General features: G+C 42.5%; 2 protein-coding genes across 3 annotated transcripts in view; one reads left to right on the top strand and one right to left on the bottom strand.

The window, feature by feature from the left end:
• The window catches only part of LOC145438734 (uncharacterized), a 215383-nt gene that overhangs the window by 149157 nt on the left and 40293 nt on the right, over nt 1-25933 (top strand). The window lies entirely within an intron of this gene.
• Nucleotides 1060-25747, bottom strand: LOC145438742 (ceramide glucosyltransferase-like). Of its 2 annotated transcripts, XM_080316095.1 has the most exons (8): nt 25620-25747; nt 24548-24686; nt 22384-22486; nt 20555-20769; nt 19858-20039; nt 18392-18478; nt 4703-4892; nt 1060-3998 (listed from the first exon to the last, which is right to left on the bottom strand). In XM_080316095.1, exons 1-8 carry the CDS (start codon nt 25724-25726, stop codon nt 3825-3827), a joined length of 1197 nt encoding a protein of 398 aa, XP_080172221.1. In that variant the 5' UTR covers nt 25727-25747; the 3' UTR covers nt 1060-3824. The 2 variants fall into 2 exon arrangements, with proteins under 2 accessions (XP_080172221.1, XP_080172222.1); XM_080316096.1 differs by lacking the exon at nt 18392-18478.

The raw sequence follows: 25933 nt of genomic DNA, 5'->3' as shown, positions 1-25933 counted from the left end.
GAAACAATGCAAACAGGAAATTAAGAACTCAAAGATCATGCCCAACCCTTGTCTGAAGTAATTTCGCTAACTTGGACTTAACCTTTTCCAGATATATTGTACGGATAAATCCGACAGTAGGTTTGTATTACACATGAGTCTCTTTCTATATCTGTATACAATATGCGCTTGGTTTTATACCAAGGGCGAAAATAAGTCACGTGATAGTTTTCTATGACGGATAGGGGAGAGAGGTCCACTGGTTGGAATTGAACCAAATTTGGTGACCATCGTTTCTATAGACAGCCTAACACTTTCATGGGGTGAACAGAAAATTTTCAAGTTTTTTATTATTTATTTCTACATAATAAATAGAAACTTTCTTCTCCTGTAGCAAAGCGGTTACTGGCTGGAATTGAACCAAATTTTGTGTGTAGGCTTAAATTAGGTAACCTAACAATTTAATCAAGTAGCCAGTACGATTTGACAAAAAAAGTCATTTTGAAGAGCCCTATTGAACAGCATTTACGAGTACGAAATGTAATAGTTGCAACATAGAATAGCGTATGTTAACGTTATAAGATAGAATCCCGCAGACAAGGATACAATTTCTATGATGACGATCTGACCTGGAAAAGACCGGCCGCATATCCAATCCGACTCCGGAACATGCCCCATTCTACCAGCCACCTTATGTTAAATTAGATGGCGCTTTAAAACGACGCTTTGACTGATCTGACACCTTGTTTGCCTGGTTCTCATTCCTCAGAGGTCGTGTGTTGTTCTAGTTTGAAAAATGGAACTAAAATATTCAGAAATCAGACGCCGACAGCATCCTCTTAATTGACATTCTTGTAATAGTCATTTGTATTTGATGTTCTTCTCCGCGACCCAAAAGAATAGGCAAACGACCCCTAGTTTGGGAACCCTTGACATCCCCCTCCTTTATCCCACATGCTCAAACGTCTCGAACGCCATCATGCCCGCGCCCCCTGACCAAGTAAGCTCTTGATCACTAAGATACACCTGATATACCTCACAGCCAAGTCGACGACTACGATTCAGTACCACCACACCAGATGCATTTCTGTTATTTAATTCACTTAGTGAAAACAATGAAAAAGACCTAGCGGACGCATTCTAATCATTACACGCAGAAGAAACCCACAAATAACGACACACCGCCGCCATCCACGTAACGACACAGCCCAAAATTCCCGAAATAGAACCATCCACAATGAAATTGACAACAGAATCCTTCTTATCGCAGGCACTGGCGGCGACGTAGTCGGCCGGACGCGCCGCGTCGGCAATATCGTAACGTTAAGGATACTAGGACACTGGGTATTATATAACACGCCTGTACATAACAATCGTGATATTCACAACATAAAACTTCGTAAGGAAAGCGACTATAGATATCCCACTCTCAAGTCATTTTGTTAGTACGACACACACACACTATTTGAGGTAATGTTTACAAGGACAAACTAATACTAACACACGAACGGACCCCGCAAGGCTTACACCGAAAATCATCCGTAAGCAAAATAAATAAACGCTCTCAAAACGCAATATACATCGACGCCGCGTAACATAGAATCGACCCGACTCATACGCGGTTCCGGCCCATCCAATCGGAAATGGGCCCGTCATTACCATCAGCGTCACAAAGTATACTCTAACAATGCTCTGCAAGAAATAAATAATAATCATCTACTAATCATGTAACGGAATAGCGTCTGGTGATATCGCACAAACCTACCGGCTACAAGACAAACTTTAGATAACTAAACTGCGGATAGATACGAACACACGACCGCACGGTTACACGCAGTTGTCTTATAGTTTGAAGTCGACATTATTGTGGTCATTGTATCGCAGTGGCCTGGCCAGATTATAGTCATATTTTTGGAACCAGCGCGACAGTATCTTTCGTTCAACACTAATTTCAATAAATTTTGCACTCTGGTCGCAAACACTAAGACTACCACATCTCGAATCATCTATTCATATTGAAATAAACCCGAAAACGCAAACCAAGTTCGTGGCAACAGGAGTTCGTGTACCATGTATTACCCCTGACGAGTGTCAGCCGAAAACATTCTGGTTCATTTCAATATCAATATATTATTCCATTGTGATTGAAGTTCCGGACCCCCAAGAAGCTTTTCAATTGTCATATCTGTTTATTACTATACCCCTCTCTGGTTGCATGTGCGGTCATGTGTTGCGCGTTCATCCGCAAATTAGCTACCCATACGCAAACACGAAATAACCGCAGGCCAAGACATTCATAATAATCTACGGAACTCAGCCGTACATTGACTAGCTGGGATCGGGCGGTTTTCTCGCACCCCCAAAACGTAACTACAGTTCGTACGAACCCGGGGTACCGTATGGAGAGAGGGCGCGATTTTTCGAAAAACAAAACCTTGAATTTTCACGAGTGATACACAAATTCGATGCGTCCCGAACGCTGATTGAAGAGGAGACGAGACGATCGGGCGCTTTTATTTACGACGAGAGTAACAAAAAATAGCGAGAAAGAAAAGGCGGAGATGTCGTACGCCACAGCTACTAGAGTCCCGGGTATTGGGGCCGACGGGGATACGCACACGTCTAGGACGCCAAGAACAGCAATACCAATAAAAACGCGACAGCGCAATATATCTATACCTGAAAGAAAAACGTTTCTCGAGAAAACACTCTTCAGGGGCGATAATCGGGTGACGCAATTGTAAAGCGTCATAATTGACAATCTGCCAATGCATCTTTTTTCTCGATTATCTGCAGTCGCTGGCGATAGACTTCCCCCCGAATGGTGTCGGCTTCAAAATGTTCCGTTTACTTCCCAGGTATAGCGGATTTAGCCAAGCCCGAATATCAACACACTATATAACAGCACGCTGAACTTTTGCGCTCCGCGTCCGCCCGCAAGACAAAACGGCGCCGGACGCGCGTGGATTCCCGCCGAATCGCGCGCGCGCGCCGGCGCCGCCCGTGCAAAGTGTACGGCGTAGAAAAATAATTTGATAACAGTAGAAACGGCGCTACCGGGCTCGAGAGACCGCGGCGAAACGACGACTGATTGGACACGTGGGAGATACAAAACACGAGCGCTAGCGTCTTGTTTTAGCGTGAAAAAAAAGCAACTCAAAACGAGCATTCGGCGCCGGGGTCCTTAAACTTCTCGGGCGGTAATCTTATTCTGATCTAACTTGTGAAATGTTGCTATGCTCTAGCTCTAATTAAATTTCCGAATTTCCTGAAAACGTTACAGGCGATCTATATAGTACCAAACAAGCCAAACGTGGTGTGCAGACATTCGCCATTATCATGCTTACGACAATGAACTCTGATTAGAAATGAGCTGGACTTGATTTATCGAATTTAACTCAGTTCTGAAGTTTTTACGAATTCAGTGAATCTAATTGTAATCAAGTTGATACGAATTCAGTAATTCTAATTCTAATCTAATCCGATTTGGGAACGTTGGTAAGCGGTCACGAGCTTAACGGCCAGCTAAAACAAGACGCCGCCCGCGATAATAGGTAGAAAACAACCGAGAATAACAACTGCGGCCGAAACTATACGGAAAAACGTAGCGATCTTTGAAGAGTTGAAGCAATGTCTCTCAGCCCCGCGCGTCATCACGAATGCATCCTCTTAAAAGGTTCGCGCAGCGCGGAAAAGCTCGCCTTCCCGGGGCCGGCCGTCTCTAAATACGCGAGCAGAGTCCTGTATCTGTCGCGCACGAAATGAGGCAGTTCAAGTTCCGAGTCTTTGCGTGGTGCGAGGCGATCGTGGCTGCTTTTTTTCGGTGCTGCGCCACCGCCGGGCAGTCAAACGATGCTGGGCACCTCCTCGGCGCGGCCGCCGCATCGTAGACGGTAGCGGCTGTTCTGCCATGTTATCGTGGGGTCCCACAGGGCGGAGAAGATCACGTAAGGTGTCAGAGTCTCTCGGATGAACCAGGCTACCAGAAAGTCGCGCTTGCTGATTTGGAGATGTCCGTTCTGCAATGGTAGATGGAGTTCGGTAACCGGAAAATATTCAGGCTTTTCCAAAATGGATTAAAATTAGAATTGTAGTAACGGCACTTCAGGATTAGACTCAGTAATGCAAAACTTTCGAGCAAGTCAGACGATTACGGCCGAAATTCCTAATACACCCCGCATCAACAATTCCCGACCGCTACAAATTAAAAAGCAATCGATTTGCACGACAAACCGACATAGATTCTTCGCGATAAGATTCCTAACGCAAACGCCAAGCGGAAAACGCGCCGCTACGCTTTTCGATAGCGAAATACCGAAAGCGCGGTATCACCGCCAAAGGGGATCTAGTTTTACTATTGGCGTAACAATTAAGTCGAACAAACATCCGATCCAAAGTTGATTAGCCTAAGGCCACGTCGGCAATGCGTCGATTCGATTGCCGAGCGCGACCTCTTAAAAAACAACGTGTGAATCCAGACGAGATTTGCGCTATTACCCAGATTACTCGGGGTACTTATGATTAGGTTTGTACACTTAAGCAGTTTATTAGGCATAATACTTCGTTTTTACAATATGAATTTGAAAATTGACCATCTCCGGTTTCTCTTGCGAATGTTTCTGACCGGGCGAGTTACTTTAAAAATCCAACATATCGCGGTGGGAAGTAACAAGACTTTGCAGGAAATATATCACGCAAAAGATCGCCTGTACTCATTACTCACCTCAAGCGCCCTGAAGAACATATAATCGGCGATGAACCATCCCAGGACGTGGTAGAGAAACACGACCAACATGTTCCAGCTTAAAAAGTGGTGCAGGGACATCGCGAGAAGCAGACCGGCCAGGAAGCACTCCGAGAAAGGCTCCAGCAGCACGGCGAACGGCACCATGGCGATGCGGAGCTTGGTCCATCTGAAAAATGAGTGAATAGTGTTATGTTCGTGTTGAAAGGAACCCGAATATTTTCGGTGACGCTCGTCAGGGGTAATCTTCAGCAGCTAGTTGTGAAGCATTTTTGTCTGTGTTGACATTATTATTTTCTTCGTGGTCGCAAAAACGGTACATATTTTTATCTTGGGAGGTCATTCGTTCTGCCGTTACGTCATAATATGATACTTCAACACTCGGAGCTTGATACTGCTAACAACGCTTTCTCCTTGTTTGAATTCCGGCACGTTAGATATATACAATGCATTACATGTATACATAGCTTCAGGATTAAACCGATCAAAATACAGCATACAAATTTCTTTACAGAACAACGCTAGCAACTACACACACACATTAAATCTGACACCACATACAATGATAATGATGCTAAACTCGGCAAGGGAAATGACGCCACTATCTATACTTCACCGTGACAGAAAATAAAGTCTCGCGAAACACTTGTTAACTAAAATGGCGCGAAAGTAACCACGTGACTAAAGTTATTAACGACCGTACACGATGTTGAAATCACATTGATATACGAGTACGCCACAGTGTCGGGAGCGTAAAAACCAATGTGACGGTTATATTTCCTTCCTGGTAAATTACAAGTGACCGGTGGTGGTATGTGTTAACAATATAATACATACACAGGACGCCAATCACGTAAATAAACGCGTAGTGATCACCCCGCCAAATTGAGAGGTGCGGAACATTTTCAAAACGAAATTTGGGGTCGCGACCATAAAAAGTTAGGATACCCGGAATTAGAAGGAAATGACGTAGCGGTAGTTTATTTTTGTCCTTAATGTTTTTGCGGCATATACACCTACTCATGATATACATACACACGATCTGTGCATATGCATACCATGAGTGCATGTCCAAACCCGAGTACATGTTGCGGTTAAGACGTATAGACACGCAGACTTTGTTGTCATGTAATTCACAATGAAAAACATAGTCCTCCGAACCCATATGCCTGATGACACACAGTTTCCTTGCACGACTAACGCCGCCGAGAAAACACGGCCTACGTAACTAAATTGCGCGCCAATCGCTGTCCTTCGATACGCGAAATCGATTGATAGCCAATTTCATGTCCGTATGAGGGAGGACTCGGCACGATCTATTTCTCAAGTGGCGATCGATCACCAATGTTGCGAGAATCGTACCAGGAACGGAAGAGCTGGTTTGCATCACGTGCCCGCGACGAAAATCGTGACGCGTAGTCATGCCGGCGGATGTCTCATTGTTTCAAATCTAGGACCGCGGCAGCGAACAGCCTTGAACGATAACAACAAGACAATTCCAGTTGTAGACTAATTACAGCGAAATGCCGGTCGTCTGATTACGATCGAACTCGTGAAACGCTTTTATGCTATAATTCTAATCCTCGGATTATCCTTAATCGGTCAATAATCCGCGATTTATCAACGAAAAACTCACATAATTCCGCTTCTACTGGTCGGAATTGACTCAAATTTGTTTTGCAACGTCTTTGAAGACAGCTCAACAATTTCATGGGGTTGGTAGAAAAATATGGAAATTTTTTTTTTAATTCTCCATAATAAATTAAAATTTTTAATTGGATCTGCGGAGTCCTAAAAATTGTCAGAATTGAACCAAATTTGGTGTGCATCGTTTTTTAGGGTAACCTGACAATTTAATTAGTGAATGGCTGGAATCAGGGAAAAAAGTTATTTTTGAACAGCCCTACTGTACACTGTACTGGTGCGAAACGGGTCAAGCTTGGTTTCCTTTACAATTCGCCGCTATCGTGCTAATGATAACGATTTGACATGTACTTAACTTGATTTTTGTTGTTTTTCATTCCAATTCGGAAATTAGCGCAATTTCCAAGTTTTTTTTCGAATTCAGCGATTGCGATCGAATTTGGAAGAAGCTTGTGTAGCTATAATTCTAATTCTAACATCATTTTGAGAACCTGAAAATTTTCAAGTTGGGCAAGACTGCTGCATGCTGTGCGTTATAAATGAAGCGGGGTTGATATATTGCTGCCGTACGGCTTACCAGACGAAGTCAAACTCATAGTGACGTCATAGTTTTTGTTTTGCTCGTTGCCGAATTATAACTGAAAAGCTTCTTGGAGACACAGTACTTCAATATACTATTGGTTAGTATTTTCAAATTGAAATACACCAGAATAGTTATAAACTAGCAGAGAATTGGAAATAACAATAATAGTGCAATAAAAATATCATAATTGTCATCTTTCGCTAGAGTTACAGCTGTCGCGGCTTCCTTTTCGGCCTGGAATCAGTGAGTGCGAGTCACTACCGCGTTCATTGTTTCCAAGCATTGTCGTTACGTGTATCGGTAAACAATGCGGAAGACACTTGCATATTGTTCTAGGCACAAACCTTCCCGCGTAATACCACACTTGATTGAACCGCGGCCATGAATATTCGAGCGACGCACCTTTCACCAGCGCGGCAGATTTACGGGGCTGTTTACTGAGGATTTCGATATGTAAGCCAACGTGAACTATTATTGCCTGGTGCGTCGTCATTTGCGGTATAATATATAGCTAAAATCAATGAGTCCCAACTAACTATCGAGTTTTATTGTCTAAGATATGGTGAGCTAATAATGTCAACGTTGTGCGCAACGTGTCGTGAACGGTGTTTTGCCAGTTACTGTTGGTAACACAATGCGACGGTGCCTGCGAACAAATGCTCGAATACGAAGTTGTCTGATACCTTATATTGATACAACGCTATCTGGAAAACGAAACAGGTAGCAAACGCACCCTAACCCAGACATAAAGTTGGTTTGTTAATTTCACGATGCGCGTACAAGCTATAAGGCGGCGGTTGTTGATCCAATTTATATAAACAAAAATAACAAGATTTTCGCATTGCAGACCAAATTTGGCTAAACATTTTCTAATTTTGGTGACTAACCCATGAATTGTCAACTTGTATACAAATTCGACGCAACTCCAGCTTGTAGATGAAGTTATTCGAGTTTTTCGTTAATTATTCTTGATTGTCCACAGTACCGGTACGGCGGTACATACTATTTTTTCACATCCATGAGTTTCAACTGCAATAAATTCGCTTCAACTAGTCGGAATTGAGTCGAGTTTGATATGTAACGTTTTCAGTCAACCTAATAATTTTAGCAAGATTTATTTTTGAACAGCCTTACTGCACGCGTTATGTGAGACTAACAAATTCCGTGACAGACGCAATCAATGAGTTGAGTCGTGCAAGACTGCAAGGCAATATTGATCCAACGTACGTCGTCGAGGCGCATTAAACACTTACAACTTGACGGTCCTCGTTAAAAACGCGTCGGAAATTTGAACGCGTGTTCCGCAATTGCGCCCAATAAACACCGCCAGCTAATAGTTTTCTTCGTTTAATGATCGTTTGGTCGAGAACTCGTCGTTGCACGCGCGCATATTTAGCATTCCGGTAGTCGGAATCATCGAGAATAGCAACAACAGACGCATATTACCCGGGGTAACTCATCAAGGCATGCGCCCGATCGCATGACGAAAGCGCATTACCTACAGCCTAGCCATTACCGCGCGTGACAACTTCGCCATACGCTTCCGCTAAGCTAGATTATCAGCCGGAAATAGCTTGATGCGGTTACCAATCGTCGTCCGCATTTCGAGCGGCCACGTGATTATCAAGTCACCATATCGCTAGTAGGGCTGGACAAAATCAGGTGCTTGCGTGCAGATTTGGACAGCCAGATAACTCTAGTCCAGGGGCGGGCAACTTCACCAGTCGGCGGGCCGGATATAGGAAAATTAGATACTTGGCGGTCCGGATTACTACATCGATACATTATTCGCCCATTTATCCACATATAGAATCGTAAATCGCATTTTATGAGTGTATTTTATCGACATCAATGTCACTTCAAAGCCATTTCACGCAGATAATGACGAATACAATGTGGATTTGAGAACAGCATTGTCATACAGGCGCCACCATCTCTGCTTTTCTCTGATCAATCAACACACGGTGCAGTCCTTAATTAAGATTTCAAGGCGATCGATAAGTCTGGCACCCATAATTTACCGAGATATCAATTCATTAGGGTTGAAGATAGGGTAGTGGTATAATCCACTGAGGTCGACTCCAGAATTCATAATTAACTGTTGGAGGATTATCTAGCTAGGCTCTTCCTCGCCATCTCATCCGCATATGCGGACGAAAGCAGTCTCTTGCAAAAGCCTACAAGCGTGCCGCTCTTACGGAATCAAAACTAAGGAATGTCGGCCTGGTGTAAATGACCATTGTAGTCGCCAAACACCATGATTACCACAAACAACGTTAGGGTTTAGTAAATCGTAAATGCCGACAATGTAAGTCTTATCGCTTCGACGGACTTACGCGTAAGCTCAACTCTCGCACGCTGCGCACACACGTACACGTACCACAGTCACTAAAAGTTGACGTTGTAAGCAACTATAGTGGGGAATATCGGCAGACTGAGGCCGCGGGCCACATTATCGTGTAAGGCGGGCAGCTGTCCGCGGGCCGTATGTTGCCCGCCCCTGCTCTAGTCTAATCTAATTTGTGAAATGTTTCAACGCTTGACTGTACAGTGCGAAACGTGCCAAGCTCGCTGTACAATACATACACACATTTGTCATTCTCGTGCTCATGGGAACGAAATCTAATTTGATACATCCGGTACTGAGCTTGATCCAATTTCCAAGTTTTTTTTCGAATTCGGTAATTCCAATTATAATCTACTGGAAAAACTGTGTAGCTGTAATTCTAATTCAATCTAATTTGGAAATGCTGAATTTTTTTAGGTGTAGTACAACTCTGCCTGGAATAGGCCTGTTAGGCTTCGAGTCGAGTCGATTATTAGAATATGATCTCATGTCATAATTGATGACGCGGAAGCGTCAAATATGTATCTTTAACGAGATTACAAAGAAATCAATACCAATCATGCATCGCGTTAAAAAGGTAATTTGGTCTTTTTTCGACCGCTGCACCCAGCGACAAGGCTGCGCGTTGATCACGCCGTCGAGGAATGTCGTTTCCACTTAAATGCGCGTGGCTTTGATTCGTGTTTTAGATCCTATGATACGACTAATCGATGTTTCAAGGCTCTGATAAGAACTTATCGAAACTATAATTCTCGTAGAAATCATAATAAATTTTTGTGAAACGAGGCTTAGAAATTCAGTGCTCGATTCGCATTCGGACACTGCCCGGCGTTATTCGCCAGCAAGGCCCTTGAGACGGATAAGTCCCCTGAAACCTGGTCAGGGGTAGGTATTATTTCTGCGCGAGCATGACACCGTAACAAAAAGCAAATCAAGAGCGCGGACAGCATGACTCGGGCCACGCCCGGCGTTTGACACATATCCTCGGCTGTAAGCACGTATTTATCGTTTCCTTAAACACGCATAATACAGCTCCAAAGAAAACACTTTACAAATTGTGTTAAGTAGAGCCGAGCTAGAGCGTTTTAGTGCAAGTTTTCCGACTGTTGTTCCGCGACAAATTCGGTAGTTCAACAACAATCCGGTTTTTAAACAGAAGTAGTTGATCGGCTTGAATATATTATAATGTTTGGCTCATTAATCGTTAGACAGCACGCCTAGTGTGGAATCTTGACTGCGACCCCGACCATGTAAACTTGCCATTCATTATCTTTATATTACGCGTAATCAACATGGACCTCAAAATAAGAATTGAATACGATGGATATGAATATGAAACGAAGAGAAGTTTCAAACAAAATTTTGCATTTCTACGATCCATGATGAATCACATGCTCGCTCCAGCAACATTAACTTTGTAGTCTGTGGTCGTTGGCGCACGATTCGACTTCGTCAAGCTATTCATCAACTGGTTTTGAATAATCATTATGCTGCATTTCTTGAGCATAATGCAGCCCACAATTGTCTTCGATATGGTTTCTAGGTTAATGCAGCTTATGCTGACAGAGCCAGATGACAGTTCTCGTTTTCATTTCTTACCATAGCATTATGTAATTTCGTTTGATGTTGATATTTTCATAGTGCATACGCAAAAATTGTACCAACGCACTAAAGACATTGTAAAACACTGTTCCATGTGGTGGCTATCTGAAGGATATAGGCTATACGGAAAAAAAACCTGATGAGATCCAGTTCATTTTCAGCGATTGCGCGTTCCGTTTAAGGATATACGTATACGAACCAAAAATCGTTATCAACGATATCAAATAACACCTTAAATTTAAATCATAACTAATCATAAGTGGTGATATGTTTCAAACCGGCACATACAGAAGCCGTAGTTGCTTATAAGACCCACATAAAGATACTTGATAGCAAGCCATGTAAAACACGCAATACCGCACGTTTTCCAAACACGAATACACGGTGATTCATGACAATCGGCACAGCCAGGCCCAACACGAAGCACTTGCCATACGTCCAAAAGCAGTGCTGGCTGGTCGCACAAATCATGAACGAAATTAGCAACGCGTACAAACGTCATCGAGAAATTTTCGCACGCCGCCTTGCACGTGGATTTTGATTCGCGAGACCGCAACTTACGCCAGCGCTGCGAAATACTTCACACGCCACCGGTGAGTAACCATCAGGCCACGCATAGTATGCAATATGCGATTACGTAATCGAAAACGCGGTTCTCCATTCGCATTCCAGACAGTCAATCGAATGACCGATGCGATCCATTTCGGCTCGGGACACACAACGCGTTCAAGTTTGAGCTTTCAAACAATGAACTACATCATTTTTCACTTCTGATAATAATCAGTAAATACAGTACACCAAGGCTACTCAACTGGCAGACCGTGGCGCGAACGCGGACCTTTTCAGTGTTGAGTCAGGACCTCGTCCGTCACAGTTTGGTTTGGTTTTAAAAATACAAATTCTCCCACTAGCTGTGAGTACTGAGTAACACCGCTTTACCGGATTATTTATAGAGTTCACATTTGTACGACTGTGAATTATTTCATGAGATTTATAAGGGACATAGCAACCAGGACCCCTGCTAAACGCAGCCGAGTAGCCCTGCAGTATACACAGACTTCCGAGCAGCGTACTGCGAAAGGTTAATTTTAGATTGCACATTGTGTGTTAGCTCATTGCCAAAGCGCGGTTGTTCAGACAAAACGTGCAATACGCATTGGCGGATGTTGTTTGGATGACAAACAATGCCTTGAACAACAAAATGTGTGTCGAATGCTCTGTAGATTCACGAACGGCTTTCCAGCAACCATGAACGACTTGCTAATTGTGACGTCACAACAATCGCATAACGACGTGGGCGAGGCTGCGGTAACAACATTTCTGAAGCTAACTCCCATTGCAGATTACTAGCAGTTTGTTAGTAGTCGGTAGTCCCATTAAATCGCCGTTTGATGATATCAAACGCTGCCCTGTGTACGTGCGACATAGAGAGCTTGTTAAGCAGTTTAAACTGCAGTCGCGACGAAAATCGATAACAGTGATGCCACCAAAACGTCACTAGCACGGTTTCGAAAACACATCCCGCCGCGCCGCTAACGCTATCCGCTACATCAGCGCCATTTCTCAAACCGAATCCCCCTTTACGACACAGCCTATAGCCAAGAAACTGGCGTGCCAGGATTCCGAAACTAGCAAAGCCCGAGAAAAGTTCGCGGGCAGTTGCGTATCAAATGCGACGGGGGGCCATTACCAGGGCTAAGTTGGTACTGCTAACGTGCAGAGCTTTGTGCTGCATGTTTTGATGCTGTCATAATGACCTTTGAGGTTTCAATGCTTCCGTGGTGGGGAAAAACGGTATCAAAACTATAATTTCAGTACCGGTACCCTCAAAATGTCGGCCCTCACTGCTCGACTCAAATCATAACGATGAATGCTCGATTCGGATTCGAGTCCTCGAACCGTTAGCCCGGCCTTTACTGTGTCATTACTGTGCGGTGAGCCGCCGATAGGGTCGTGCATTGCGGTGGATTAGGGCAGTATTTGAACAATAACAGCTGCCATTATCGCAAAATTGTCGCACCGCAAGATTGTCCGCGCCCCCAGGGAACTACCGCGCGATTAGCCTGCACTTTTGATCGCACGCGATTGCAGACTTCCATCGAAACCCCGCACAGACTGCATGGTGCCGACCAATTTGGAATAGAACGCGGTTTACTTTTGTCCTTCGTGTTTTTGCAGCATATACACCGACTCATGATATGACATACACACGATCTAGCTAGGCAGAACTGCATAAATATGCATACCATGAGTGCATGATATACAAGTGCATAGTCCGCTGGACAAGGAAGGTGCAGATATAGCCTTGTAGGGCTTCCTAGGTCTTGCACCACCCCTCCATGGGCTCCATGCTATCCCGGTAATGCTGATCGCCAAGCGGATAAGTCATGGATACCAGTGTTACTAATCAGGTCTTTGTTCTGAACCGACAGGGGATCGAACATAGAACCCACGGACTACCGATCAAGAATCAGGCCGCTGCACCATTTGGTGACCTGACACTGACTGTGTGATAATATAACCCTATAGTGCTACAGTATTGAATAATGGTGAGTACACTCCAACACGTAGGATGTTCCCACAGCATAATATCATGTTGTATCGTACCTCGAATGACCAGACACGAGATGGAACTACGAATTACACGACACTAGCTGATATGGGCCGAAAATCGGTTTCGAAAAGGTATTGAATTGGCCCCGAACGACTCCCGATCACAGATTTCAATCTTTTGAAAGGCAATATACAAGCGCCGGCCCAATACGCAAGCAGCATTGTAGTAATGATCACCGTTATCGAAACGAGGCACACAAACGCGCTCTCGACACAAGTCTGAGTTCAAGTCGGTTTCAAGCTAGGCCTAAGACGCTTACATTTTACGTACGAAGTCGCCACTCGAACTAGTGCCCTACAAACTAACGACGATAATTCTAGTTGAGATCCAACGACGATTACTTCAACCGCCTCTGATTACGCCAGATTTAAGACCACGCATACACGCGTAGCCTTCCGGGCAACGACGCCAAATTAATCAAATCTCAGCACGGGCGCTACAAACGCATTGCACGTTTTGCAAACGCTCAATCACACTCGAACCCGCCGCGAGGTCACCGCGATCACGTGGTTTATAACGACACGGGCGGCGAGCGTGAAATATGTAATGCCTGGTCGGGAGCAGCCCGGAAGACAAATAAGGTCTGGCATTAAAAATATCTCGAATACTTTCAACGGTAGGCTGAGCTAAGCGGCGATAGGAAATTGCGGGTAAATGCGTCACTCACACCGGCCGATTGCCCACCGAGCATTCGTCACTCACGATTTAATGCTCTACTTATAAGTCACCCACCTACTTCGAAAGCACTTCCGCGCGTAATGCTAAAAACTTGCAGCCCAAGCCGCAGAGGGTGTCGATATCTGATCCCGGACATAATATACCTGGGTCTTACGACTGTTTCGCGCGCATAATTGACGAGTACTTACTCCAATACTACTTTTTACTTTTCAAAATACAATGTATAAAGGTAAGTATAGTTCGCCCAAAAAAAACTGTTGCAGGTAGAAGTGTAAAGTCTTAAGACAAATGTCGAGCAATCCCGGCATTTATGTATCCTGTAGCGGCATAGATGACAAGCCCAGCAAGATATGCGCCAGTCTATCAAATAGGAATGCACGCGCGAATGCGCCTGTTTTACGCACCGCAAATTCAGTATTTACTAAGACACCCTACCGACAGCGAACGCAGCCAGTAGCCACGTAATGGAAATAATACGAACTACGCGCGGAATGTGTAACAGTGATTGCTGTCGGTAGCTTCTAGAAGACGCATCAATATATTCCGTAAATTATGAGATCATTCATCATGGCATCGATATACTTTCGGCATGAGTGCATCCCAAAGCATGCCAGGGTGCGCAGTGAGCATTCATATTCATCTAGTGCAGTATGGCGCGTATTCAATGTCAACGTGAAACAAGCAAAGCATGCGTGTTGTTCGTTTTTTTTTTATCATAGCACGACGCGTCGTTGCTGCTAAGAGTAATGCGTTTCCACATAAGCTATTTCGAGATCGCTGTAAGCGTTCCAACGGCCAAGGGTAAGCAGTACCGTGATTTGAGCTTCTTTACCAGATGAATTATACCAGTGATTCTCAAACTTCACACTAACCCCAACCAGACGCTATTTCGTTAACTGCGCAGTGCGCACACAAGCTGGAAGCCATGTCGTTGCTTACTGCCTTTTTAGGTGGGTCTAATTCATATCAGCACGATACGCGATACGACAGAGTCACAACTCTGCACGAATTCCACCACAGAGTAATCGTGCAAGGCCATTTCCCTTCCAAAGCCTTCGTATATCGTTGAAGTGCGTTAAGCAGTTTGGCTCAATAAACCTAGCTAGCTGGCTAATACTACAATTCGTTTATTGATTGGATGGTCCGAAAACTCATTGTTGCATAACAACAAATATCTAGGTGACGGTTTCCGTTTGAATGAGCCTAGTGCCGTACGACCAGGAACAGTGAGGCTACATGTTCGATGTTCAGTCACATATATCTGTTCTTCTATATATAGTGTAGACATATATAATAAAAGTATTCATCGCCGGTACGCCGAGCTATTTATTTACGGACAAGCAGATCTCTATGGTACATGGGTAGCCTACTACACTCAGCGGTTAGGGGCCATCTAGAAACACGTTAGCCTGGCGACGTGGTCAAAAACGCGCGCTTTATGCACAACTGATAATAATCACAGTAACCAAATCGCTGTTACCCGGCGCTCCAGCGATTATGGCTCTTGGAATATTATGACGCCGCGCTGAAACGGAAGGATATTCGTTGAGTGCAATACGCTGCGAGCATTGCCACGGTACCTACGTACCTTGCAGTAGCGACACCACAACCCCGCAAACTCGGGGACAATGGATGGATACCAAGTTTCGCACATAATTTTTCTATCGCGAGAGTACAACAACACAATCGCCGTGTCTAGGAATGTTAACGCCCCGATTTACATCATATCCGTGGCAAGAAACCACTACAAAATATACTACGTCACACAGGGATGCAATACACAGCACGGGCCAAAAATAGATTATCATCTCGGACAAGAAAACTATGAAGTTTATTAGAAGATCATTCGACAGGACATTTCATGTTTCAGTTGGTGATAAAATTCTCGATATATTATACAATGTTCTTTCCAATTCTCTACTACTCGCTGACGATTACCCCTGACGAGCGTCAGTCGAAATTATTGGTGTTTATTTCCATATCAATATATTATTCATTTGTATATTGAAGTTCCGTACCACGAAGAGTCTGCTCGAACTCAAAAGTCCGCATTTGCATAAAAAGGCAAAACTTTGAAAATACTCCAGCGAGCTTGCATACGTCCCACCTATTCGACCGATAGGACGCCCGAAAGTGAAGCAACGCAACAAAAGGATAGGAGGACCATTTCTCTCCACCCACCCAGACCTCCGCCGCGTGACCATCCCTAAGCCAACAAAGCGTCACAGAAAGTCAACACAAGTCATCCATGAATCGCATCAATCGTGAGCCAGATATTACGTTACACAAAAGCGCATAACGCAGAGCAAACAGTGGGTGGTGATAGCAACTATTCACTAGGAACGTAACACACGGCACGTATGCCTGTAATCATATCGCGGATTACAAGGATGACCTAAATAAAGTCACGAAACTAGAATGTTCATTGTCCACCTTTGCTTTGTCGCTGATGATTCAGCGTATCAGCGTACGTATAGATTCTCACTTCCGCTACACTGGTATGCCTACAGTGAGCTGATTACTACGTCAGAACTATTTTGCGTGAAGTACACATCGCCCCGAACCGAGTGTAGTTCATGAGCAGATGGTTCAGCAGGAAAAGAAACCATCTCCTTGCTAACTTTGAAGTCAATTCAGTCATAGCTTACAGTCACAAAAACACTACTTGAACGGTATGTGGTATCACTTTAAAAAGCCTATATAATACCTCGGTTTTCCGTGCAGATCGTATAAAAGCATAAAGAAGTGTTCTATACCCACTAACCACTTAAAATATAGAGAAAAAGCCACATACACCGCTAATAATCAGTTCCAATTAATGACATTGGTAGCAACAGAAAAACACCTCGTCCTATAAAGGTACGGTAATGAATAGGTAATCCACAGTACACCATCTCCCAATTCTCATTAACAATTCAAGTAAGACCTCGACCAATTCCATTGGCAAACTTGATGAGAATGTATCAAGAACTACAATGTGGAAAGAGGAATGCATTCCTCGCCGCAAGCAAGACAGTCATATTACTAGTGAGACAGGCTATATGAATAATTTAATCTCTGGATTAGGGTTGGATAAGGTTGAAACAGGCATACCAAGTCATTACGTGACCATCGATAAATTCCGGTTAACCACCCCACTTAACGAGGTGTGATGATGTAAATCGAAGTAATTCACACCTACAGCTGTCTAATCGTGCGTTAATAAAGCACCGAGTATGCAGATGCACGGCGCGAAATTACCATCAATATCTTCGAAAATTACCACACTTCATAGGTGGAGCATATGGCCGTTTCATAACTGCATACGATATCACTTCCTGCAGTTTGCATGCATTGAGCAATACGATTATTTTGCAAGCACGCTCGTATCTTGTATCCAATTACTATTGATACCGCACGCAGACAAGTTCGTCCAGGTGCGTTAACAATTGTTCCAAGTATTCCACAATGACATCACCATTTCAGGACGCAATTCTCTAGTCTTGCCTAACAGCTTAATGACCATATGAAGAATGCATAATGCAAATCGCTAGCTGGGTAATAAAGCTGGTATAGATAGAAAGGGCAAGCAAATAATCTCACTCAAACTAATATCAGTGGCTGAGTGGCTATCTCGCCCCTATTGATAATAATCTGGCATCATGAATCACACTATCAGAAAGCAAGCCGTCACAATATTTGACACTCGCTAATAAAAGAGCCAATATGGCAAATACTTTTGCCCATAATTTGACTCATTTCAACGAAGGGCGGTGACTTTAGTGCAATGGTTCTCAGCCTAGTGGTACAGCAAGTCATTTCAGGTGGTACGCATTACATGCATTTCTTCGAGTAAAATTACAGTTTTAAAAAACGGTTCACGTGATTGTTTCAAAATCATAAGACCTTGAAGCGGTCCGCAGTAAGAAAAGGGTTAAGAACCACTGCTTTAGGGTGCAAGGCCATCTATTGCAAGCTCCCTATTTTTGCGCTTCCACAGAATTGCTGAAGCATGAAAACATGTTATGCAACCAAAATTTCCTATCTGGGGTTGTCGCTTTAGAGACAGAGCAGTAAATATTATTATGGCCCTGACAATATCCCATTTCAGTTTACGGAAATGAAACTGTGTTTATGGGAAAAAAAACATCAGATATATTGGTATTGGTTAATAGGTGTAGGAGTATATCGTGAAAAATATCAAGCCACAGATCAACCAACCTCGCCATCCTTTTGACAAAGCCTCTGACACTGTAGTTTCCGGAATTTTGAAGCGCAGGATAGGATGACAGCGCACATTTCCAGCCACTGCCAAAGAATAGCGAGGAATTTAGAACCACCATCTGATGGCGTCGTGTTACAAATGAAACGCAAATTGAACCAGTCAGTGAAAATAGCCTATACAATGAATTCGCCAGCTAGCAAACATGGCAGGGTGGGCTTACAGTGTTTGCTTAAAGTGTGTTGATACTGGTATGGTAATGATAACAAAAGTCACCGAGGTACCAGCGCATGAAAACATTTAGCTAACTGGTACACATTGTATCTCACTATATCGTCTCTGTGGAATCAAACCATTTTTTCAAATTTTCAGAGAGTAAAGTTTTTCAACAGCTTTCGGCCATATCACATTGTTTCATAGTCAACCATGGCCAAGTAATATCGCCGAAAGAAATCAAAAACTTTACTCTCTCAAAATGTGTAAAATGGGCATAAGCGATAACTGACACAAGAAAACGATGCTGCATTCGAATTCTAGACCTATTCACCGGGAGACTGCCAAGACCGTGCGGAAGTGAAATGCCGCTGTAAATGCCATGTCTGTGATCCATACAAATAGCGCCCGGAAGGTGTGACGGGAGATTTCAATCCATGTTAACCCGCATCGAATACATGAACAACTACGGTAGGCCTGGGGTTGGGCATTATGATTCGGGCACAGAGCACTCAAATCTGTGTCGAACACGAATTCTAACGATTTGAGTCCAGTTTGGAGAAATGAATTTTTCGAGCCCCGAAGTTATACACTTCTTGCAAACGAAAATTGTAGCTTGGATTGTATTTTCTACTGTGGAACGTTTTAAACACCGGTTGGTCATATCGTAGCATACGAAGCAGGAGGTAGAAATTTACGCCCTAGGGTTGTTCAAAAACACCGTTATTACGTATTCCAGGGGTACACTGCTTAAATTGTTACCAACTTTGGCTCGATTCCAATCAGCTAAAGACGAGAGACAATGGAAATTTTTGAATTTTAAATATATAAATTTTTATATATTTTAAAATTTTACTACCAACCTCATAAAATTGTTAAGTCGCCTAAAAGAACGATGCATAAAAATTTTTGCTCAATTCGTACCAGTAGAAGCGAAGTTATCGCGATTGAAAGTTTCAAATTGCAAAAATAGCATCGACCGTAGGAAAACTAAGAACTATTAATAAAAACTCAAGTAACTTTGCTTCCGCGGGTTGGAATTGCGTCAAATTTGTTTTGCATCATTTTCGTAGAATACCCAACAATTTCAGGAGGTTGACAGTAGCAATTCAAAGAAAATTTCAATTTTTTTTAATACCCGTGTTATATTAACAAATTTCAATTGGCTCTGCATCGGCTTCTACTGGTCGGAATTGAGTCAAATTTGCGCCTCTAGAACTAACACGATAGGTAAAAAACCGAAAGAGCTCACTTGTCCGAAAGGCATTTCGCCATGAAATAGTCCTCGGCAATGTACTGCGACAGGTTGCCGAGCCCGCCAGTACACTTGTCAAAAACGTCGCGTCTGATTAGCGTCGACATCCCAGTCATGCAAATGATACCGGCCATGTGCGCGTTGATGTAGACCCGCGCGTGTTGCGTGCCAAAGTATATCTTAATATAAAGGCATCGTGGCGTGAAGTGCGAACTAGAAGATCTTGCTTGATCACCAAATAGCCTAAATCAGGGGTTCCCGACCAGAGGACCGCGAGCCTTTTTCACAAGGCCACGTAAATATTTGACGCGTCTACTTCATTATAACAAAAGAAATAAATTACAAGAATAAAAATACTAGTAGAGCAATAAGCTACTTCGTGATATTGAGTTTACCAATTCCTTCAACCACCGAGCCAGCAATTAAGACATTGCAGGGCAAAACAAGCTCAATTATCACATTAGCTGATTATTAGTATGTAATAACTAATTACTGCAGGGCAAGTTTTTGCAGCTTTTGCAGCTTTTTTTACAGCCTCCGGCAGCTTCCTAAATACTCATAAGTTGCGTGGTATGGTGTTTTAAGCTGTTTGGAGTAATCTTATAGTGTAACTTTTTGCAACTTATCTCCATCTTTTCATGCTACTTTTTGTGTGGAAACGAATTAACTAAACATAATATCAAATGCTGCACACCTTTTCAACAGCGCTAGAGAAACCTTTCCGATGAGCGGTATAAGGCACCGCGTGCACCAGCGCTACTTTGTCGGTCATCTTATGGACGTGGTCCCGCAACGTCATAGGCAGCACTCGAATTCCGGCGTCGCAAATCCAGAACAAGTTATACTTCATGATATTGTAACCTTGCATCAGATTGTTCACTTTGGGATTGCATCCCACTTTTTTACCGCCTGAAACACGAGTTTACAAGTCAAGCGAAACTGGATACATCCTCGGAAACCAAGAGAAAGCCTTCTGCATTCATTAATATTACCGTGCGAGACAGATCTAATTCAGAAATCATGCAGCGAAGTCATAAATCAACTAGACACGATGTCTCACAGATGCGATCATTCTTCAAATGCTCATATGTTATAGGCTATTGCCACGAAACAGACAATTGTTGATGTCTATATTTAGTTTTTGGGAATAATAGTGCTACAAGCATGGCCAACCAAACGCAAAACATTACATTACACATACCAGTTGTGAGACTTAGACACAACTTGACAGCAAAATGTACCGTGTGAATGTGCACAGTAACTATTAGGTGAGCCAGGATATCTGCGCGGGATTCACAGGCAACACAAATCAATACCTATAATTCAAAGCAGTTCAATCTGAGTCCAAAACAGCCCCACGGAGCAAAGATATTCCTTTCAAGTCATGCTAGTTCGATGGGTCATAAACTTTGATGAGGCATATCATGTGATACAAAATGTGGTGCCATGTGTAACTAATAATTAACTTTGATGGCATGGCAAACAGACGAGGAGACTTGACACAAGTCCTTTGAACTCATTTCCAACTCTGGGGTGAACGCTGCCGAGTGTTCACACAAAACTGCAAATACGGCTTATCAGCTATGTGTTTACAATTCAAATCTTAGATGTAAAATATTATCTAGTAGCCCATCTAACAGAAAAACATAAAGGATCGGATACATCAAAGGTGGTAGCTACTAGCTAGGAATGTGTTCTATTATAAAATAGGATTCAATTGAATATCAGGAACATTACAATGGTCGGTTATTATAGGAAGGAAAGGTAAGGATGTAGTTCATTTTTGTCTTTGATGTTTTTGCGGCATATACACCGACTCATGATACACATACACACGATCTGCGCATATGCATACCATGAGTGCATGGTGTACATATGCCGCTGGACAAGGAAGTGCAGATATAGCCTTTACGGCTTTCTAAGTCATGCACTACCCCTCCATGCTATCCCAGTAATGCATGAGCGCCAAGCAGGGAAGCCATGGATACCAGTGTTACTAATCAGGTCTTTGGTCTGACCCGGCCGGGGATCGAACCCACGACCTACCGATCAAGAAGCCGGACGCTTAACCATTACGCTATCATGTCGGTCGTTTATAATGCCCACACAAATCCGCCAGCATAAAAAAATATACAGATAATGGACAAGGAAGCTTCCCATCATCTTTGACACATCATCTAGAGCCATTTCATAAATTACAGTCACCGACTGATATCGATATACAAAAAAAAGTTGAACAGAAACATACTGCATTAAAGTAGACGCCTTTTCTGCATCAAATTCACAAGCAGACCACAAAATTCGCACTAAACAAAACACATGAATTTTCCGGAGAAGAGAGTTTCTCTTCATTTGTCAAGTTTGGACTGTGGACGGTCTGGTATTTTCAAGCTGGCTGGGAAACTAGTTGACAAAGGTGGCCCTGACTCAATATGATACATTGTGGCGATTCTTTCAAAGGTTGTGGTGCGTCATGCGCCAGATTTCTCAAATTCAAAGCCACTCTATCAAAAGAGTTCCTACCTCCAACAATTTGAGCCGGAATCGTGGGATGTTTCGCCATCACCCGTTTACAAACTTCATTCGCAGGGTCGTCTTCATCTTGTATACAAAATATAATCTCATACTGCAAAGAAAGGTGAATGAATCAATTTACAACACCATGCTCAGTAACAAGCCGTTGTGATTATTAGGCGATTAATTGAAACGGGCCGACTAATATAACCAGCAGAGGTTAAAGCCCATTACTGCCCACAGCAATAGTCATCATTCCGTAGAATTTGCAATAGGCATACATCATCATAGGATATGTTTATTTCCTCAACTATCACGCCTACTAGAGGACACCCGCAATGATTTTACTCTAAAAATTCAAAGCTGTAAACAATTGCAGTAAGCCTCACTGCAACTACGCATTTCCTAACTGAGCCTAAACAAACATGATTGCATCGACATAATATAGACTCATGGTAGCATACTAAATTACTACCCACTTAGATAGAATTACCATACCAAGAAACATAGTAAATATTCAAGGTATTAGATAATATTGTGATGATAACCAGAGATGGAGATTCAGTTCACCCCACCACCAATTCTGACTCAAGTAATTTTCTATATACCGAATCAGTATTGCTAACAGTAACCCAAAAATTCATTCGTCACAGTCAATTTTTTTCATGATCAATTAGAAATTTGGAATACCCTTCTTACGAGTTAGCATTTACGCTAAAAAAAAGAATCTGTAGAGCACAAGAGATGTATCACTGTCCAGTTAATAGCAGTTTTTGTCATTCTGCATTTCTTATTATGTCCACGTAATTCAATACTATAGGTATAAATAGCTCCATGGTGGTTACAAATTTCATTTATTGTCATTTCTCAATGAAATTTGAAGGCATTTTGCTACATTTTACTGTAAATATAGTTGGAGTCGAAAGAATTTGAAGAATATCTGATTCAGGACTTGCATTTCTGTAACTTTGACTCCACAGCTTTAATGATAACATTATCATGCTTGCATATAAAAGAATTACGAAAATTCCAAAATCAAAAATTGAACGGTAAATTATTACCGCCCTTGGTCCTGCATACGGGCCGCATAGCTAAAGAAAAGTTTAATCTACAGGAATATCATATCTCTCTGTTGTTTTGAATTTAAAATATTACTCTGTGTCATAATATAATTATTTAGTGATACTGATTGTAGTTAAACACAGTTTTAAAATGCTTCTGTAGTTCAATTATAGCTAATGGTAATCTCTGAAGAGTGCAGCTCAAAAACCTTGGGGAAATGAACATATACCGTAATTTTCCGAATATAGTGCGCCCCCATGTATAATACGCACCCTTAAAATGGCATGTAAATTCTGGGAAAAAGGCTGTACCCATGTATAGTACGCACCCTGCATTCGCAGTACATGGATACTAGTTATGTTTTAGTATTCGATGTCATTCTGTTTTGTGATGTCACTGTTGAACAATCATGACAGAACCATCGCTAATCACTATATACACTTAACGGCATTGTCTCAAACGATAGTAGATAGCAGTCAAACACTGCGAGGCCCGCGACCCGATAGTTCAGACCAGCGACGATAACTTGTGCACGAGGCCTATTATAGATGTGATTGCTCAGGCAAACGGTTATGTCGTGCGCACCAGGCCGGTTGGAGATGCGACTATATTGTTTAGGCCAGCGATTACCACTGACGCACATGACGTGCTGTTAATGCGATTGTTCAGGCCTGTAGTTGACGCGATAAATTAGCGAGAATTGCCGCGTGCGGGTGCAGCAATCCAGTGACCTAATTTTGCTCGCGTACAAACGGCAACCAACTCAGCAGGCTTGCTGTTGTACAGCGGAACAGAGCAGACGTTAATTGGCAACACACTTCTCGCTACATGGCAGCGCGGAACACTGATAATACGAATTACGGGGTATGATGGCTGAATGTGATGCGCGATGAAAACAAACATCAAGAAAGGGTGATTTCAAGTTATGTTTCCGGGGAGATGTTGTACCCATGCATAATACGCACCCCCGATTTTAGGCCAAATAATCAGGAAAATTTTGCGCATTATACATGGAAAATTACGGTATATATTATTCAACTGTATTGGAAATGACACAATTCAAAACCGCAACAATAGCGTAGTCTACCAAATCGATCAAATCAAATATTACCTCCGGATAATCAACTTCAAAATAGGACTCCAGGTTCTCTTCTAAATTGGGATCCACTCCTTTCAAGGGCTTTAGAATAGAGACCCCTTGCAGTTCGGCTTTCATTAGTTCTGGGGGCTTTCTGTTCATGTGAATCTTACTGTGAAAGATTTAATTCTTATTAGTCATTAACACTGGTGTTACAGAGATGAGGGCTAGTTTCATACTAAGTCAGCAATAAACGTTACGTATACACCACAGTCTGCACTGGGAAAACACCAATCTTTATAACTAGGCCAAGTTGGATTATTCATTTTGTCAATGCATACTGCACAGGCATTTGAAATCCAATAGCATAATTTGTAGGTACACCTGGTGTACATTGATTGTGACCCGAACCAGCCATCAAATTGGCTATAGAGGTATATAATATGCACTTGTAAGTTGTAACAATCCTAAGCTCAGAAATTCGAACTGGAAAAGTGTGTACTACTTTTCTCTATGGACTATGAACTTGATCAGTCAACTATAATGCAAAATATCTTACAATATAAGCACAGTTAACGATAGTTAGTTCAATATGAATTTATCAATTCCAATCAACCCATACAATATGAATATCCATAATAGGTAAACTTATTGACGAGATAAAATCTCAGAACCATTCAAACAAGAATATCCGACTTTGTGTTGAATGAAATTGGAATAACTATCCACACCGTTATGGTGTCATTGGTCAGCAATTAACCATCAGAAATCGGGCTTTTGTAACAAAAAGGCCATCCTTGAAATCCTTGATAACATACCTTGTAGAATGTTAGTAAGCTAGATGACAGATATTGAAAGAGTCTCCTTAACCTACTGTATGCCAGGGCTGTAACATCCCAATACCTTTACACAGATTAATTTTCTCACAAATATAACACAATATGACAACAAACACATAAAGCTTGAAGCAGCACATTAACCTGCTGATAAAGCACTCGGCGTTACAGCTATTTTTGGTTCAACAAATACGCAGACGATGATCAGGACTACAGGATATTCACATTAATTTGATGCAGGGAAACAAAAGAAGAAAAATGATACTTACGCATACAAATATGACATTACGTGCATTAGATAAAGCACGGCATTTAATACAACTCCAAATGCACATAATGCTTCTACAATGTACAGTGAGAGCCACCACAGAGACATTACTAATTTAAATATAAAAAGCTGCAAGTAACAAAAGGCACATGGGTAAGTCCATCAATGCAAAACGCTATAAAATTAGTCCATAAAATTAGCGAAGTATATGCGCTAACTAAAAATTTGATTATCGGTAAAGGATTGACAATTTGACATATCTGTAGCACATAGTGGCATGATTAACAGATAAATTGATTAGGCCTATATATTATG

Source organism: Botryllus schlosseri, chromosome 5, assembly GCF_051294905.1.
Source record: "Botryllus schlosseri isolate E-star chromosome 5, Bs_hap1, whole genome shotgun sequence".
In the NCBI taxonomy this organism is placed as follows: domain Eukaryota; kingdom Metazoa; phylum Chordata; class Ascidiacea; order Stolidobranchia; family Styelidae; genus Botryllus; species Botryllus schlosseri.
The sequence above is the reverse complement of the archived record's forward strand: the minus strand, read 5'-3'. Positions and strand labels throughout refer to the sequence as shown.

Coding starts and splice junctions, on each gene's coding strand:
- LOC145438742 (XM_080316095.1), bottom strand. CDS start 25,726: ATGTCTCTGTGGTGGCTCTCACTGTACATTGTAGAAGCATTATGTGCA. Junction 22,487..24,547: donor TTGAAGTTGATTATCCGGAG/GTAATATTTGAT, acceptor CTTTCTTTGCAG/TATGAGATTATATTTTGTAT. Junction 4,893..18,391: donor TTTGTCAAAAGGATGGCGAG/GTTGGTTGATCT, acceptor CTCATTTTTCAG/ATGGACCAAGCTCCGCATCG.